Source organism: Dipodomys spectabilis, unplaced genomic scaffold (assembly GCF_019054845.1).
Source record: "Dipodomys spectabilis isolate Male_0828 unplaced genomic scaffold, ASM1905484v1 ptg000053l, whole genome shotgun sequence".
Taxonomy (NCBI): Eukaryota; Metazoa; Chordata; class Mammalia; order Rodentia; family Heteromyidae; genus Dipodomys; species Dipodomys spectabilis.
The window spans coordinates 3232508-3251831 of NW_024870730.1; the positions used below are offsets into that span (position 1 = coordinate 3232508).

Sequence of the window (19324 nt, forward strand, 5' to 3'; positions counted from 1 at the left end):
ACATTTTTATACTCCTTCACAGTTTTCTCACAGCAAGAGACATCACTTCCAAATTGTAGAGGTAATTGAAATCATCAGTATAAGGACTGTGCATTTCTCTTCTCTTCAAATCTTCTCTCTCTTCATTGACTCTGTGAGTGAAGTCTTCAATAACTAGTAGAAATCTCATTTCTAAGGCCTTGTCCATAAACTTTGTCATTAGCACAAGTCCTTACCCCCCAGGAGGGTCTCATCTCTACATAGCTCATTTTATGTCTCCTAGGTGTTACCCTTCACCTCAAGGATATTATCATTGATAGAAAGCAAACTATAAAAACATATGTGTGTATCTATAGTGTGCATATGTGTGTGTGTTTGTGTGTATGTTAGACTGTACTGGTATTTTATTGCTAAAAAAAAAAAAAATTAAGCTACCCAGTAGATAGAAGCTTTAAAGGATATCTAATCAAGGCCAGGTGCCAGTGGTTCATGCCTGTAATCCTAGCTACTCAGGAGGCTGAGATCAGGATTACAGTTCAAGCCATCTTGGAACAGGAAATTCCATGAGATTCTTATCTCCAATTAACCACCAAACTTGTAACAGTAAACTGCCCATTGTCACTAATTCCATATCCAATGCAACCAACTGTACATGAAAAAATCAAGGAACAATTTACGTCGTAGTAAATGTATTCAGCCTTTTTTTTTCTTGTCATTATGCCTTCAACAGCCTAACAAAAGTATATCCTTTGGAGATAGGCTCCCCAGTAGAGCTACTTAGCTTTAGACTTCATTCCTTAACTTTCTGGACCACGGTGTCTTCATGTATTGTATAGGCTTTCCTAAATTCATTTCTTACATATGAGATGGTTAGCTGAGCCTTTGACAAATAGTAGACACTTAACAGACATCCAGTCTCATCAGAATTATTTCATCCATGCCCTCAGACTCAGATAACGGGGATCTCCTGTTACTTGTTTTCCTTCCTTCTAGACCTCAGCTCCCAGTAACTTCCACTCAACCATCCCCACCACTGCTGCAAAGCTAACTGTGACTCTTGCTACCTACTCTGTATCCACGACTTCTAACACCATAAGTTCTGTGTGTCACTTCAAACCCAAATTTATAACCTCCTATCCAATCCACCTCTCTTCAGTACAGACATCTTAACTGCTTCTATTAATTATATTTTCATTGTAGTGTAATCTTACAAAGGAATAGTGCTAGATAATCACAGTTTTGTCTGCCATGGCTGGAAGTGACAATGAATGCTGGGCCAGCTTCATAGGAAAAAATGTCATACAGAGTCAGTCCCATCCAGTTTTTCCCTGGTCTCAGAATTATTCTAGCTTTGTGTAAGATGTAATGTGGCCAAGTAGAAAGTGGATAAGAAGTAAAGAATAATTAAATATTTGCCCAGTGTTGATGCTGAGCTTCTAATAAATCCAGAGTTATTTCTCCTCAGTGTAGTAAAGCAAACTTCTGCTGTTTGTTATTGTATCTCTGTGAAGAACTTCAGGTAACTTGGCAAGCTCAGCCATCTTTTCCAGCTGTTACCAAAGACAGGCTCAGGAAAGAAGGTATATGTATTAGTCGTCTTCCAGGGAAGAAAATAGAGAGATGCAGAATCCTTCTTTAGCTCCAGTCATACACAGGTATGCCAAAGCATACTTCTGAAATCCCCAAGCACATTTACCTGACTGTCCCCATTCCCCAGCCACCATTGGTTATGGACCTCTGAATTTGGTTTGCCATTCAGAAAACCAGGTCCACATCCTCCCATCTGGCCTGAGCTCCAGGATCTGTCTTCAGCCTTGCTTTGTTGTAACTGCACACCTCACATAATAAATCAGTTCCACACATCTGCTCTCATCTTAGTGTAGAATTTTGAAATGAGATTTGTACATTAGTTCCTACATAGAAATATGTAGTGTACTAGACACCTCACAAAGTACATTATCTCCTTTTACCTTCAATCCTTAAAAGAAGACAGAGTACCCCTTCTACAAGTGAGAAACCAACATTCATCAGGGTTAAGCAGTCTTCCCAAATTTAAGCACATTGTGAATGGGCAAAATTAAGATTGAAATCTGTACCTATCTGACATCCAAAGTTGATGTTTTCTATTCTGTACTGTCTTAGTAGATGTGTAATGACTTAGAATATTGTTATAATCATATTTTACTCATATTTACTTCAAAGAATAATTCCAAATTCTCTGTCAAGGGGCTGAGCAAGGGTGGGAAGATCCAGCCTACAGCCTATAGAAGACCTATAAACTCATTGCATACATGACAGAGCAAACATGTTTCATATGTTTCTCATTAGCTGCCCATAGCCATCTTCGGAACTGATAATTTTGTAGGGCCCATAAATGATGTTATAAATATCCAATAGCCTTGATAGGAAGAAAGCTAGAATGATGATAGGTTCCTTGACAGTGGCGGATGCACGGGAGAAGCAGGACACGCATCCACCCAGAAGAGTCACAGAGGGCTCACTGCATTACCAGCCTCTCAGCTAGACTTAAAGGATGAGGAAGAATTTTGGTTTTTTTGTTAATCATTTTTTTAAGAGCCAGAGTATTTGGAGAAAAATGCCACTAAGTTCATATTGTTTCGCTAAACGGGGACAAACATAAGGTCCACACAGATCACAGGGTATTAACCATACAGAGACATACTCATTTTGTTCCCTACACAGTGTGGTTTCCCTGAAAAAAGGAACAACGTTAGTTTTGCCTTTTTAAAAATCATTATAAAGTACTGACCAAAGAAAAATTAAATAAAGAACTACGTATAATATTCTAGGTAAGAAACAGGAAAGTTCTACACAAGGCAGTGGGGCCCAAAGATCAGGAGCACTAGGAGAGGTCAAACAGGAAACATTCTACCCTTCCAGATACTTGATCTCTGTACCTGCCTTTCCTTTTCTATAACTCAAAACAAAATAAATAATACTGTTCAGTCCGTGGTATAGCTGTTTATTCACTTCATGTAAGCACTTGCTTTGAATGAACTTTTTACATTTTCACATCTGGATCATACAATGAAAAATTGTGGAGAACTCTCATAAATTTTATGAAATCTTTTAACTTCTCAATGGAAACTTCAAAGTTAAAAACATATGGTTCATCCATCCAACTCTTTACTGTGTAAGCTTTTGGTCTGGAATTTATTTCCACACAAGTTGTAATGTAAAATCAAAAGTCAACTTGCCATGGTTACTCCACATTACAAGTTCTACCATCATCACGAGACTGCATTAAGTATAATTATTCATTTCTCTTTTCCTTTAGCAGTCTCAGGAGTTGTGACTTATAAGTACTTTTGTCCAAGTAGCATTCATTATTTTATTATAAGCCACTTGTCTTATATACTTCCAAGAAAACATGTATTATTCTGCTTTTCAAGGAAAAATATGAATGTATTTCTCCAAATTTATAAACATGTACGTTCATGTATACATTCATATATATGCACATTCATATAGACATATAGATAATATATAGATACAATATGTTTATTACATGTGCAACTAAAAGCATATTGGACTAAAGCCCATTTTTACCATTCTGTTTCATTTATACTAAAATCCAAAAACTTAAATCCATTTTCCTGTACTATGTATAAAGAGATCATAGATTTGTGTATTTTATGTGTATACTGTTCTTGGGGCTTGAACTTAAGACTTATGTGCTGTACTTTTGTGCTCAAAACTAGTGCTCTATATCTGGAGCCACATCTCTACACCTGGCATTTCACTGGTTAATTGTAGACAAGAGTCTCATGGACTTTCCTTCCTGAGCTGGCTTCCAACTGCGATCCTCAGATCTCAGCCTCCTGAGTAGCTAGAGTGTGAGGTACTGACACCCACCTTGTAGCCAGATTTAAAAATTATTTTACTTTTTTTTTTTTTTTTTTTTTTTTTTTTTTTTTTTTTTTTCTTTTTTGGGTCTGGTCGTGGGGCCTGGACACTGTCCCTCAGCTCTTCAGCTCAAGGCTAGCGCTCTACCACTTGAGCCACAGCGCCACTTCCAGCTTTTTTCTTTTTGCTTATGTGGTGCTGAGGAATCAAACCCAGGGCCTCATGCATGCAAGGCAAGCGCTCTACCACTGAGCCACCTTCCCAGCCCCAATTATTTTACTTTTTGTAAATTAATTTAGGACTCAATGCTTAGAATTGTCTTGCTCAGTAGTCCTAACTAGTAGCATTAAATTAGTAGACAAATTAATTTTACTAACATAGCTTTACAGATTTCTGAAAATCTACCATTTGTACGTTTTATAAATATTTTACTGTCCATGAGATATGTACCTTGAAAGTGTCAGTGTAATTATTTGCTAGGTACATCCCAAACCAGAGTACAGTCCTAAAACTATAAAATAGCAGCCTAAGTTCACGATATTAACTTATGTGCCTCTAAGTCAGAGGCACATTAGATTAAATTAGATTCTCCAGAATCTAATTTAATTGAAGGAGCTTTGCCTGTGTAAACTTCTCCTTTGTTTAAATAAGATTCCACTGTTTAGTTTTGCCTTAAGCAAATGCAGCCTTTTGTTTGTCCATAAAACACTAGATTAAATGTATAGGCCAATATGAATAGCTTCCCATCATTACACATGTGCCGTTGGCATTTGCCCCTTTGCTGATGTGCGAGGGATTGTTTTTGAGAACCAGGGCTCCAGCTTTAGCCTGATATTTGGGGAAAATCCATTTTTGGCAAGGAACTTACCTGCTTATTTTTTTTATTTGAAAGATTGCGTGAGATTTACTTTTTAAATGCAACTGCTAATGCTCTAAATTCAGTGAATTATGTAAGCATTTGCCCTCAAAGTACACTGAATTTTTTTAATTAGTTTTATTATTTGTACCAATAGTATCTAGCTGCCCTAAAAAAAAAATAGTATTTAGCTCTCTGTATAAAATAAGATTCATTAAATAGCTGTGGGGGATTTAATTTGTTCCCTCATCCAACTGTAGTTTGTTACCAAATTTCAATTTTGATGAATATTTAGAAACCTAGTACTTGGTTTCTCTGATTTTTTTTTTTTTTTGTCAATCGTGGGGCTTGAACTCTGGGCCTGGGTGCTGTCCCTCATCTCTTCAGCTCAAGGCAAGCGCTCTACCACTTGAGCCACAGTGCCACTTGTGGTTTTCTGGTGATTAATTAGAAATAAGAGTCTCAGAGATTATACCGTGGGGATGTTGGTATAATTTGTGGAGGGGAAGGGAAAAAACAAATTGTTTAAATAGGGATACAGGTGAACCCATTGCAACAATGAGATGTACAAGATGTTATGTCGAAAAACGAACTTTACAACTTTGGCAGAGGAGGAGGCGGCCAGGGATGGTAAGGGGAAACAAAGGAGGAGGCAACAATGCGTGATAAGAAATGTACTCATTACCTTGCTCATGTAATTGTAACCCCTCTATACAGTATTTTCACAATAAAAAAAATTTAATTAAAAAAAAAGTCTCAGGGACTTTCCTGCCCGGGCTGGCTTTGAAGTGTGATCCTCAGATCTCAGCTTCCTTAATAGCTAGGATTACAGACGTTAGCCACCAGCACCCAGCCTGATTGGTTTTTGTCAAGGCTGACATCAGATTCCCAGCGGAGACGTGTTCATTGTGATATGTTTATAACAGGTACATTTTCCCTACTCAGGCAATGTTAGATGTCGCTGCAAACCAGGGCTGGCTGGTAACTGCTCTGAATATCACCCACCTGGTTCAGATGGTGATCCAAGGCCGGTGGTTAAAAGACTCTGATCTTCTTACAATACCAAACATAGAACAGCACCATCTTCACCTTTTCAGGTAATTGTTTTAATGCCAAAATATTCTTTTTCTTTTTTTCTTTTATCAGAATGGGTGTTAGGGAGCAAACCCAGGTCTTATGCTAAACATGGGCTCTACCCAGTATCCTCTCCCCTATTCCAAATTCTTTCAAATCTGATTGAATTTCATAGGGTGCCTAGAAATATGATTTAATTTGTTTTAATGCTTCCAAGACCTTTGTTTAAAAAAAAGCCAGGGCACAGAATAAACAGACACAAAGCTGGGGAAGTCACAGCACCAAATAAAGCTATAGTTTAAGTGGCCCTAAGAGGCCTTAGCTGCCTCCTTGGAGCAGAGTCTGCTGGATGAATGGAAAGGGACATGAACCTTCGCTGGCCGAACCTGGCACCTGGGGTGGGGTAAAGCGGTGTGGGGGCCCAGGGAGGATGGTGGAGAGTGTTGTTCAGCCAGTTGCAGGCCTGGACACCTTCCACAGCTGGTAGAATTCCAGTGTTGTGTGGGGCTTGAAATCAGGGCTTGGATGCTGTGCCTTAGGTTTTTTATGCAAGACTGGTACTCTGCCACTTGAATCACAGCTCCACTTTTGACATTTTTGCTGGGTAAGTGTAGATCAGAGTCTCACAGACTTTTCCAGGCTGGCTTTGAACTATCGTCCTCAGATCCCAACCGTCTGAGTAGCTAGCATTACAGGCATGAAAAAATAAAAAGGATCTACCCCACACAACCCACACAGGCCTATTTTGGAAGCTGCTTGGTTCTAGGAGATTCAATGTTGTTTCCTTGTCACCCTTAAGAGTATAATATTAATGTAATTAATGTAATTCTAGTATATTTTCTTCTAACCTGAAGGTTTAGGTGGCCTGTATTTCTGAGACCTAACATGAGTTGTGCTATAAGTCCCAAAGTTTTCCAAGTAACTTAAAATTTTATGTTCCTAGAAACTTGTAACTTCAAACTTTATTTAAATAATTACATTATAAGAAATATTTTGCCCATACTCATTATAAACATTCCAGGTACTTTACACAGGGAAGGGTTGCTTTACATTAGTGCCGTTCTGTAAAAAGGAAGTATACCACTGCCTATGTACCCTCAGTTTTTACTAAAATGATACATGACTTATGATTTAGACATCTTATCCAGCAATAGGGATATTGCTTTGAAGTAATCCTTTAGAGAATGCTGGCTAAAGTTAAAACTTACTGTGCCCTATAAAATATGTATCCTATTTAAGGAAAACTATACAAATTATATGAACCCCTGTTGGGAGCAAATCCATATTTATGCTATGAAGGAATTCTTTTGTTGATATTATTTCATAGGAAATGGAATCCAGTCATGAAGGGCCCACATGCTAAGTGCCGAACCTCCATTGAGTGCCTTCCCGAACTGATCCATGCCTGTGGAGGGAAAGACCACGTATTTAGCTCCATGGTAGAGAAGGAGCTGCAGGCTGTAAAAACAAAGCAGGTAAGGCCATCCATTCTACATTTTAAAGACTTTTAATTTTACTTTACTTTTGATAGTACTAGGATTTGAATTTAGGCCTTCATGCTTGCTGGCAGATGCTCTGCTATTTGAGCCATACCTCTGGCCCTTTTTGTTCTGATTATTTTTTGAGATAAGTTCTCATTTTTGTTTTGCCCAGACTGGCCTGTACTGTGATCCTCCTATTTATACTTGCTACTGTAGCTGGGATGACCACACATCCAGTTACTAGTTGAGATTGGATCTCACAAACTGTGTGCTCTGGCTAGCCTGAAACCAGTCTTCCTGAACTTCTGATCTTATGCCTCCCATGTAACTGAGATTACAAGAGTGAACCACCATGCCCAGCTTCTTTGAGATACAGGATCACACTAACTTAGTGTCTAGACTGCCTTCAAACTAACTTAGTGCCTAGACTGCATTCAAACTGTTACCCACTTCTCTCCCTTTCTTTTAGCTGGGATTACTGTTATATACCATTGTTGTACCAAAAGTTTTCTAAGTTAGGGTATGGTTTTTGAAGTCAAGATCATCTATACATTCTTTCTCTGCCATTTTCTAACCATGATTGTGAATATCACAACACTGTATCTGTCTGAAGTTCTTGTGAAAGTTAAGCAAAATATTACATAAATTGCTTTATATAAATTGCTTGACATAGACTAAGAACTAAATATACTAAAGTCAGCATTCATATTGGCAGCATTCCTGGAAGGTGTTTCTGTGCAATGCCATCAATCTTGTCTTTGCAAGGCCTCATATAGTTGTCTATCTCAAGGCTGCACCACCCAGTCTTCTAATCCCTCTTTTCACGTAGTTTTTCTTTATTCATATGATCCCCTCAATTATATGTTTATACCCACTTCTTATTTGAAGCATTATTGCTCCTAAGACATTCTTTCACATAAACTCATATAACTTATATAAAAGTTAAATTTATGCTATGAAAAGCAGCATGGCTCATCTATCCAGACAGTATTTGAGAAGGCGAAACACATGAATGAAGGATGCCAAAAATATTTGGCTGACTAGATCTTTACCTTACAATGTCAAAGTAAATATTTAGGACTTCTAACATAATTAATATATTAATATTTGCAAACAAAGATACTAAAGACACTTCTAACCAGGACTCCTTTTTTTTCCCAAGTGAAACTTATTTTTGAACTGACTTGGAAAAAGTGTAACAAGCATTAGTGTCTGATTGTTCAGTTTCTGTTGAACCCAAAATTGGCACAAAAACTATTTAAATATTCATAGTAAATGCCTACTTTTCTAACTAAATTACCATTAAAATTATGAATAAAAACAGTACCTGTGAATCCAGATAAGACTTCAGTTAGCAATAACTCCTATAGAGTACCTTGGTTTTTAAGCCAAGTTTTAGATGTGATGAAAAATTAAAACATTGTTATAATTAGTTCAGGGAGAACTCAGAAGTAAACTTACTTAATTTATTTGCATAAATTGCCATTCTGTTATCTTTAAAACCAAATGCAAATTGGCTCTGTCTGATATGATGATGGTTATTTGGCTCAGAAGTGCTTCAATTTGCAGAGCAATCTGGTGTGGGCTCTGCAGTGAGGCGATCCCAGGTAACATACAAATCCTGAATTATTCCTGAAATTAGTATGTTTAAAGCATCAATTTAAGTGCTAATTGCAGTAGTAATGAGAAAAAGCAGTACGACTGTGAGATTTGCATCTTCTACCCCATCAGTATGCCTGGAACGGCTGCTGACTGGCAGAGGATTTGGCTGCTAATTAAATAATTGTATGCATGGCAGCGCTCTTGCCTGATTCAATAGATGAAGATTAATCCTCAGATAAATATGTTTGGCTGGTATTGAAATGTCTTAGTAGTTTCTTTAAAAATAGCTTGTGTTGTGTATACATATATATATACACACATATACACATATATATGTGTGTACACATTCATAAAAATATCAATATTAAGTTCTTAAAAATATTATATGTGTGTATACATACACATAAATATAAGTTGAAATTCCAATGATTTGTTAATAACAGAAAATATATTGCTACTTATAGAACAGTAAGAAAAAATAGAAACTCATATGGTAAATTTACCATGTTTTCTCACAAAATCTCATGCTCTGCAAAATTGTGTATTTTAGGGCCCCCTGACCACTTTCCCAGTTTTGTGCAGTTTTAGAAGCACAGCTTCTACACTTAATAACTTCTGGTCGTAGATGGAGTTAGGCCTCATCTGGACTTAAATTATATAATGTGGTTGATTGTTCCAAAATCTGGTTACAGGCATAATATCAGATTCACAAGACAAGTTACAGATTTGGAGATGCATTTCAATTTTGCATTGGATTGACATATTTTTAATTCCTATGGCATAGTTTGGTTCATCAGGAATACTTTATTTCAGTTTCATACACACAGCAGCACTTAAAGCTTTAGCAAACTGGAGAAAAACATACACGGAAATATATAGAATACATTAAAGGAGTCAGAAAACCAAAATTAAAGTACTCACATACATTTTCAAACTATCTTAGAAGATAACAGCCAACAAATTAGTCAATGTATTGAGAAATCTTCTTGATTGATAATAGTATTGCCACATAATTTTATGTAATAATAAAAAGGTGACAGTTACCTGAAGACCTTGAGTTTACTGTATTAAATGTTTTCCATGGATTTAGGAGTTACTCATTCATTCAGCATTGTTGCACACTTGCCATAAGTGGCTTTCCATGTAAAAAGGACAAATAAAATAGGTAAAATTCTCCACCCTCTTGATGTGTTAGTCTTATTTGTACTGTCATCCTGATAATGCTGAAAATACATATTTGTGTCTAGAAGGAACCCTAGGCTCATAGATATTCGAAGACATAGAGATATAAAAACGTTTTCTTCTCAGAAAAAAATAGTAATATAATCAAAAGTTTTTTTATAAGTGGTTAGTATGTGATATTGACATTAATTACTACATCCCAATTATTGGGTTTGGTTTTTTTTTTTTTTTTTACAGATTGCCTTTACCTTCCCACATAATGCTCTCACTTTAAAAGTCACGTGAGCCAGGTACCAATGGTTTACGCCTGTAATCCTAGCTACTTAAGGAGGCTGAGGTCTGAGGATCGTGGTTCAAAGCCAGCCAGGACAGAAAAGTCCCTGTGAGACCCTTATCTCCAATTAACCACTCAAAAGCTGGAAGAGGTGCTGTGGCTCAAGTGGTAGAGCTCTAGCCTTGAGCAAAATTGCTCAGGGACAGTGCTCAGACCCTGAATTCAAGCCCCACAACCAACCAAAAAAAAAGTCATGAACAGTAGAGTAGATATGTCTCTAAAACAATTCAATATTAAACATTTTTAATTTCATTTCTCTTATTATAGTCAACAGCTACTCAGCATCAGGAAGTGTATGAAATAAAAGATATAAATTAAAATGATAATTCATTTTCAAATTTTCCTAAAAAGTCATTACTAGCCAACAATTAATAGCCAGCTATTTCTTACACACACACACACACACACACACACACACACACACACACACACACACACACACACACACACACACACACACACACACACACACACACACACACACACACACACAAGAAAAACTAGGAAAATCTTAAGTGAGTAAATTACCTGAGTGTCAATATCCTGGTTGTAGTCCTGTAATCTTATGTTGGAAAAATACACCATGGGGGTAAAATTGAGTAAATAGTTACATAGTATCAGCCATTAATCCAGAATCTCAAAATTAAAAAGTTGATTTTTTTTCCTAACAGCACACATTTCTTGGATCTCTGCATCTGACACTAGCTTTTTTTTTTCAGGCATGGAATTTCTTGTCTCGCCTGCCAGTGATAAATGTTGGCATAAGTGTGAAAGGCTCATGGGATGACTTAGCTGAAGGGCAGCATGAACTCTCTGTCTCCACTCTGACTGCAGACAAACGAGATGACAACAAATGGATCAGATTGCACGCTGACCAGGAGTATGTGCTTCAAGTCAGCTTACAGAGAGCCCACTTAGGGTTCCACAAGGTATAGTATTTTGTTTTCATTCTCAGATATTTCACACCAAATGCCAACATGCACCACCACACATAGCTTTTATATTATTAATGTGCCGTGTCATTCATGAATCCTGCTTTCTCAACTGGCCTTAACCAGCAAGAATCAATCTTTTGAAAGTAGTCAGTTCTCCTCATGTGCTATTTTGGGTCCCAGAATATGAACCTTACATAATAATGCATCACCTAGAGTACGGTCTCAAAGTATGGTTCAGCAGAATTTCCTGAGATGCCTTTTAGAAGGCAAATTCTTTGATAACACTCCAAATTGACTGAACCTGAGACTCAAGATCTGAGGGATCGCAGTGCCCTGCATGATTTTTAAGGAAGTTAAGCTTGGAGAAGCCCTCCTTTAGATACTTGGGAATATAGGAATCACAGTGGACTAGAGGAAATGAGATTGAAGCTTCCCAGCTTAGCTCTGTGCATTTGATTAAGAAGCTAAGCTTTTCTGAGCCTCAGTTGCCACATCTGCCTTCTTTTCTTCATTATAATGCATATGAGCAAGCTTTGTCAATTTCATACAGACCAAAAATACACAATAGTGTTATTTTAAATTACTTTTCTCGGTACTTCTGACATCAAAATTATTTATTCCTTTAAGATAGTAGCATCAAGTGGGCAGATTGGTTTTAGTGCCATAATTATGAAAGAAGAAGACTCTTCTTTTCAGCCCAGCAAATTCAGAGTTTTCTAGTGGCTGGAGTAAGCCCTTGGGTAAGGTCGTAGTTTGTTGTTAGTACCCCTGTTTTCACCCATGAATGGGTCAGTAATTGAATGGTATTTTGTTGTCACTTTAGAACAAGCTTGCAAGTTCTATTTCATTCCATTTATAAAAATAAGTCAGTGTACCTATGAACTGATTGGCCTCTGGCAGTTCAGAGGCTTTGATGTGAGCATCTTTATATGATTTATTATGTCCATAAACAAATAATAGTAATGACCGTAATGATAAAACTGGGGGGAAAACTTTTTTTTTTTTGTCGGTCGTGGGGCTTGAACTCTGGGCCTGGGCACTGTCCCTCAGCTCTTCAGCTCAAGGCGAGCGCTCTACCACTTGAGCTACAGCGCCACTTCCGGTTTTCTGATGGTTTATTGGAGATAGGAGTCTCACGGTCTCTCCTGCCCGGGCTGGCTTTGAACCACGATCCTCAGGTCTCAGCCTCCTGAGTAGCTAGGATTACAGGCGTGAGCCACCAGCGCCCGGCGGGAAAACTTTTTTTACCTTGTTGTTCTATTAATCATGCTAGAAAACATGTGGATTTTATTTCTGACTGCTATAAAAATACACTACTCTTTGACCCTCTTTTAAAATGCTATAAGTGGACATCTCTCCCCTAGGAAACCAAGTGAAATCTGATTAAGAACCATGTCATTATTAATGTATCATATGCCACAAAGCCATTGTCTTAAAGAATCACTATAATGATCTTGCTTTTGTAAAAATTTATCCAAAATAATTACTTAAAGTATCATCATTATGTTCCTGTCTAAGCTTGAACTTGTAAGATATCTTAGATGCCATATTAGAATCTATATTTCTTTATGTGGGCTTTATTCAGGAGCCAGGGGATCTATTATTTATATGATAACAGTGCTCATTAACTTGGTCCAAAGCATAATTTTGATTGCCTTTTGTCTGTTTGTTTTCCTAAGCATTAGGAACTTATAAACAGTTATTTGTAAATAAAACTTAGGAAGATTTGGTTAATATGATTTTATCCCAGTCATCATCCAAAGGTAGAATGTTAATTGTAGGAATGGCTTGATAATTTATTAATTGATAGCAAGAATTGGAGCTTCTGCCAGGCAGGTACTAGTGGCTTGGATCTGTAATCCTAGTTACTCAGAAGGTTTGAAGCCAGCCTGAGCAGGAAAGGTCCCTGTGAGACATTTATGTCCAATTAACCAATCAAGAAATGGAGGTCGAGCTGTGGTTCAAAGTGGTAGAGCACTATCCTTGAGCTCATGGACAGCACACAGGCCCTAAGTTCAAGCCCTATAACTGACCAAAATAATAATAATAATAATAATAATAATGGCTTTCTATTCTGAGCCAGATATTCTAGTAGGTGTAGCCACAAAGAAGCATTTATATATACTATGAAAATCTATAAAGAAAGATCGGTAATGTCATATCCAAGACACCTAACCAGAAAGAAAGATTTAAATCATAGCCAGGGACCAGTGATTCACACCTGTAATGCAAGCTACTTGGGAATCTGAGATACAGTGGATCACAGTTCAAGGCAAGCCAAGGGGGGAAAAATTATACACATTAATATACACCTGTTAACCTAGCTTTGTGAGGTGGTAAATTGGCAGATTACAACCCAGGCATGCTATCTCAAAAATAGCCAGAGCAAAATAAGACTAATGTCATGGCTCAACAGTAGAATGTGTGCCTAGTAATCATGAAGCCCTGAGTTCAAACCCTGGTACCTCTACACAAAAACAACTTCAAATCATCCCATTTAGATATGCCTAAATTGTGTAGATTTATGGACTTTAAATAAAAACAACAAAGCCTTTTAACTATAATTAAGGGGTGTAGAAAGTATCAACATTATAAATATATTATCTTTTTTTCTGGTTTATAGGGAAAGCAGGAGAGCTACGCAGTTGCCCCTCGATTTCCCAAATCAAAAGATGAAGGATGGTTTTTGATACTAGGAGAAGTGGATAAGAGAGAACTTATTGCTTTAAAGCGAATAGGATATGTTCGAAGTCACCAGGATATTTCCATTTCTTTTTATACCCCTGAAATACCTGGAAGGTAAGCAGATTCTCACATAAAACTTATAAAGCAAAAAGGGGTGGGGGGCACAATTCAAGACGGAAAGCACCTGCCTAGCAAGCACAAGGCCTTTAAGTTTAAATACCAACACTACCATTTAAAAAAAAAAAAAAAGGCAGGAGAGTTTTACATGTGCTCTTTTTTTACATTTTAGGTATATCTTCACTCTGTATCTCATGAGTGACTGCTATATTGGCCTGGACCAACAGTATGACATTTATCTCAATGTCACACAACCAAGCATTTCCACAGAGGTCGACACAGAGGTCTCAGAAGCCTTCACTGACCTGGCAATGAATTAACCTGACCCAAAGAAGCCATTTGAAAGAAGCAGCTAAGAATCTAGCTGTTCAGTCATCTAGAGAGAGTTGAATTACTTGATGTTTACCAAGACAGAATCAACTTCTAACCTCAAGACATCCAGGAAATTGACAGTGGCTGCAGTATTAACTCCAGCAACTTAGAGTTAGCCACAGTGGCCTTCCAGCAAATGTTGCCTTTCACCACATTGTCTCCGTAGGTTTCTTGATATATAACATGAGTGTGTGGGATAGTCTTTTAACTTTTGTATATTTGAGTTGATACTTAGGAGTTACCAATCAAATTTCACATCTCACAATATACTGTTTACATGGATATTTGCTTCTCCCTTTTTTTAAAGAAAAATTACAATGAGGTATGACAGTGTTAGGATTTTCACTCTGCAGCACCAACTATATAAATCTATAAGGTGATACCAAATGGATCTTACTAGCAAAATGTATACTTCAATTTGATCACAAGTAGAAGTAGTTTCAAGAAATTTCTTATGGTCACAAATGTTCATAATATATGATATAAAATTATATTACAAAGTCCAATGATGATTGTAAAAGAAGACAATATATTGGTCTTAGAAAGGATGGAGACTATAACTGGTGGAAATAAAATATATAGAGTGACACTTCAATAAGCTGGCTCAAATTTTTCTCCTGTTTCCATTATATTGTTTATTTTTTCCCTGCTATTACATTGATGAGTTCAGTTCTGTTCTTGCAAAACATTCATGAAGAGAAGTACAGTCAAGCTCATGTAGTAGTAGAGATCATATTTCAAAATATTTTTGTCTTTTTGCTCAACTCCACAGCTAGATTTTCACTGTCATAAAGAAACTAGCTATGTTCAAACATGTTTTACATGAAAAAAATAAGTTCAAAATGAAATAAAGACTTAAATGTAAAGCAAAAAAACTATAAAAACTACTAGGAAAAAACACTTCATAACATTTGCCTGGACATGGATTTTTTTTTTTTTGAGCAATAACAAAAACCCAGGCAACAAAAGAAAAATAGGACAAATGCAATTATGTTAACAAAAGAAATAGTCAACCTACAGAGTGGAAGAAAATATTTATAAATTCTTCATCCAAGAATATATAGGGAACTCAAAAAAAAAAAAAAAAAACTAACCCAAAGCAAAAATACCCAATTAGGCAGAGTTTGGGAGTGAATTTGGAAGAAAAGCTTAAATAGAGCATTGCATTCACAATATTAGAAGACTAACCCAGTTGAACAGTTGGTACCTTCTTCAAAAACAAGAAGAGCATCAATAGACAAGAATAAAATTCTGTGAGGTACCCTTGAATTAGAGTATAAGAACTACAAATCTTACGTATACACAATGAAATCTCTGGCCAAATCACCAGAGGTCAGCCCTTAATTTTGTGAGAGCTTTCTTTAGAAAATTTAGACCAGATGTAGTGTCTCACATATGTCATCCCAGCTGCTCAGGAGCTGAAGATCAGCAGAATCTGTGGTTCAAGGACTGCCCATGGAAAAAAGGGAGACAGTATTGCAACAAATAAGCTCCATGTGGTGAGATATACCTGCAATCACAGCTATGCAAGAGGTAGCAATCTGAGACTAGCCCCAAGCTGAAGCACAAGACACTATCCAAAAAATAATTAAGGTGAAAAGGGCTTGGAGCCTAGCTAGTCAAGAGTCCCTGAGTTGAAACCACAAAAAAGAAAGAAAGAAAACCATCTAGTATATAGAGATAATATGGCCAAAGGACGAGAAAGAGAAGCAAAGGGCTTATTAGAGCGTCACTGATGGAAGACAAAGTTTATAGTTCTTACTGATTGGTGAGAATTTGCCTCAGTTTCCCTTTCCTATAACCTCTACTCCTGCATATATATGTATATATAAATCTGCCTCATCACCCCCACTAACAACTAGAACTTTTCACCCATCTCCCACCTTCATTTTCTCCCCAAGGGAAAGTAAATTTCATTCCTCTTGCAAATAGGTCTTCTTCTTCTATTTACAACCAACTGGAATTCAACTGTCTGAAACAAACGCCACATCCCATAAGCCCCCATATATAGAACACAAGAAATTTTCAATGTGGTGATCATTCAGCCCTAACAAGTTTTCACACTTAAAGGAAAACACACCTGTTTGCTTACAAATTCCACTAACAGCTTTGAAGGGAGGAGGATACAGTGACATTAAGTATTCAGTCTCCAAATACCATGTTTCTTTACACACATAAATGATACCAAAAAATGTATGTACAAAATTAACCTTCTTACAAGGACCCATAGAAAACCACACACCACATTGTTGCAATGGGTCTACCTGTATCCCTATTTAAACAATTTGTTTTTTCCCTTCCCCTCCACAAATTATACCAAGATCAAATACAGTGAAAACAGGGGTTATACTGTGGGGGAGGGACATACAAAGCAATAAAGAAATCATCTTATAAATATGTAAAAAAACAATTGCAAGAAAGAAAAAAAAAACATTTGAGTCCTTATCTTGGGGTTCATTTCGCCTAACATCAACTTATCTGACCATTTCTGCTTGTCTCAAGCATATACTAGTTATTGCAAATAAGGGATACCATGAGATGTATAAGACATTATGTCGAAAAACAAACTTTACAAACTTTGGGGGAGGGAGTGGGAAGGTGGGGAGATGGGAAGGGATGAGAAGGGGAAGCAAAGGAGGAGGCAACAATGCTTGATAAGAAATGTACTCATTACCTTGCCCATGTAATTGTAACCCCTCTGTGCGGTATTTTCCAAGAAAAAAAAAAAAAAAACCACACACCACTTCCCAAGCATATGTACCACTCAGCTGCTCATGCCCAAACACTTAAAAGTCATTCACGTGCGAGTACAAGAGCTTGAACCTTTTGCTTTTTTGCTTGACTCTCTGACCCTACTAATGATCCATATCTCTATTTGTGGCTTTCTTCTGGTCAATTGGAGATAAGTGTCTCTTGGATTTGTCTACCCAAGCTGGTTTCTAGTCCTGCTCCTGAGATCTCAGCCTGAGTAGCTAGGTTTACAGGTGTGAGCCATCGGCACCTGGTGGACTCATTCAAACACAGCGCACACCCTCTCAGTTTTGCCTTCAAATTCTATCCATGTCCAGCCAGTCCACATTGCCCCCTCCACACTGCCTCCCGACCCACCTCCCTGTGCTGCTTCTCACTTCCCTGCCTTTACACCAGTCATCTCCTGAAACCTGGGTAGGATAGAGAGACTGATCTACCCAAAAACTACCAATTCCTTTCTAGCCAAATAAAAACCAAAACCACAGTGCCTACAAGGTCCTAGATAGTCTTCTCTCACTTCCACTCACAACCTCGCTTCGACACACATTGCTTCCTTTTGTTGCTTTTGTCCAGTCCACACCAGCCACAAGGGTCCCCAGCTTCTTGTGGACTTACAGTAGGGCCTGTCTCACTCCCCTTGGATGAACATTCTTCCCTTGGAACATACATCTAACCATCCTGGTGGAAATGCCAAGCCCACCGGCATTCTCCGTCCCCCTTTTCTGGTTTTTTACCTCCATTATTCTTATTGCCACTATGAAAGTATTTGTTGGCTATGGGAAGGCAAGGGTTTGGGGTTGGTTTTGTTCATTGCTACATAATCAGAATCTGCAAAATGGCCTGCTGCCTGGTAGCTCTGTAACAGATTCATAAGTTAATGCAGACATGTGAATTCTAAAACACCACACACACTGACATGTGTTCTAGAAATTATGACCACTTTTAGAGACTAACCAAAAGTAAATTACTGACCTGATCATCTTGTACCTTCTGTCAGGAAAGTTTACTAAAATTCAATTGGCCTATGATGATGATGATGATGATGATGATGATGATGACAACCAACATTGATAATTATTAATGGAAAAGCAGAGTATTTAAGTAGCAATAGATCATGTGTACTACCACTACTTTAAAACTTCAAGCATCTCAGTGGCTGGTGGCTCATATAATGCTAACTATTCAGGAGGCTGAAATGAGGATGGTGGTTTGAAACCAGCCTGAGCAGACAAATCTGGGAAAAGTTTTATCTCCAATTAACCAGCCAAGAAAGGAAGTGGAGATGAGTGGCTCAAGTGGTAATCAACCTTGTTAAAAAGCTAAGCAAGAACATGAGGCACAGAGTTCAAGCGTCCAAGCTTCAGTGTACACACACACACACACACACACACACACACACACACACACACACACACACACACACACACACACATCTTCAGATGATAAGGCCAAAGGTCCTAGTTCTCTGTAATCTCAAGTAGATCCTTTCCTGCCCCCATTACTGCTGCTATGAAAGGATGACCCTAAACAAAACTTCATATATTTGAAGAAAATGGGTTGATAATAACTTTGAGCCTTTTGTCTTTAAGAAATAATCCAAAGTGAGTATGCAGAAATGATTCCATTGGCTAGTTTCTTCTCAGGGAAAACACGAATTAAGTTTTAAATTTTTTTTGGCGGGGGAGTCTGGTCATGGGGCCTAAACTCTGGGCCTGGGCGCTGTCCCTTAGCTCCTTAGCTCAAGGCTAGTGCTCTACCACTTGAGCCACAGCACCACTTCCGGCCTCTTTTCTTTTTGCTTATGTGGTGCTGAGGAATCAAACCCAGGGCCTCATGCATGCAAGGCAAGCGCTCTACCACTGAGCCACCTTCCCAGCCCCAAGTTTTAAATTTTTAAACTAGATACTGATGTACACAAAAGTTGACTTCAAAGATAAGCACTGAAGCCTTGAATTAGCTTTCTCTCTTGCTTTCAGAAATAAAAATTCTACATCTTAGCAACACAAAACATTAAAAAGTTTGAATTTAATAAATTTTATTTATAGCATTTCCAGGTTCTCAAAAATGCTGACAATTGGGTTGGGAAGGT

At 37.7% G+C, this 19324-nt stretch overlaps 1 protein-coding gene across 2 annotated transcripts in view; it reads left to right on the plus strand.

The window, feature by feature from the left end:
• Positions 1–15107, plus strand: part of Ascc3 (activating signal cointegrator 1 complex subunit 3) — a 234598-nt gene extending 219491 nt beyond the window's left edge. For both annotated transcript variants that reach the window (XM_042679521.1, XM_042679520.1), the window contains exons 38-42: positions 5648–5799; positions 7104–7251; positions 11095–11304; positions 13934–14109; positions 14285–15107. In XM_042679521.1, the coding sequence (XP_042535455.1) occupies positions 5648–5799; positions 7104–7251; positions 11095–11304; positions 13934–14109; positions 14285–14432 (834 nt within the window). In that variant the 3' untranslated portion in view covers positions 14433–15107. The remainder of the gene's footprint in view (positions 1–5647; positions 5800–7103; positions 7252–11094; positions 11305–13933; positions 14110–14284) is intronic.
• The last annotated feature ends 4217 nt before the right edge of the window (positions 15108–19324 follow it).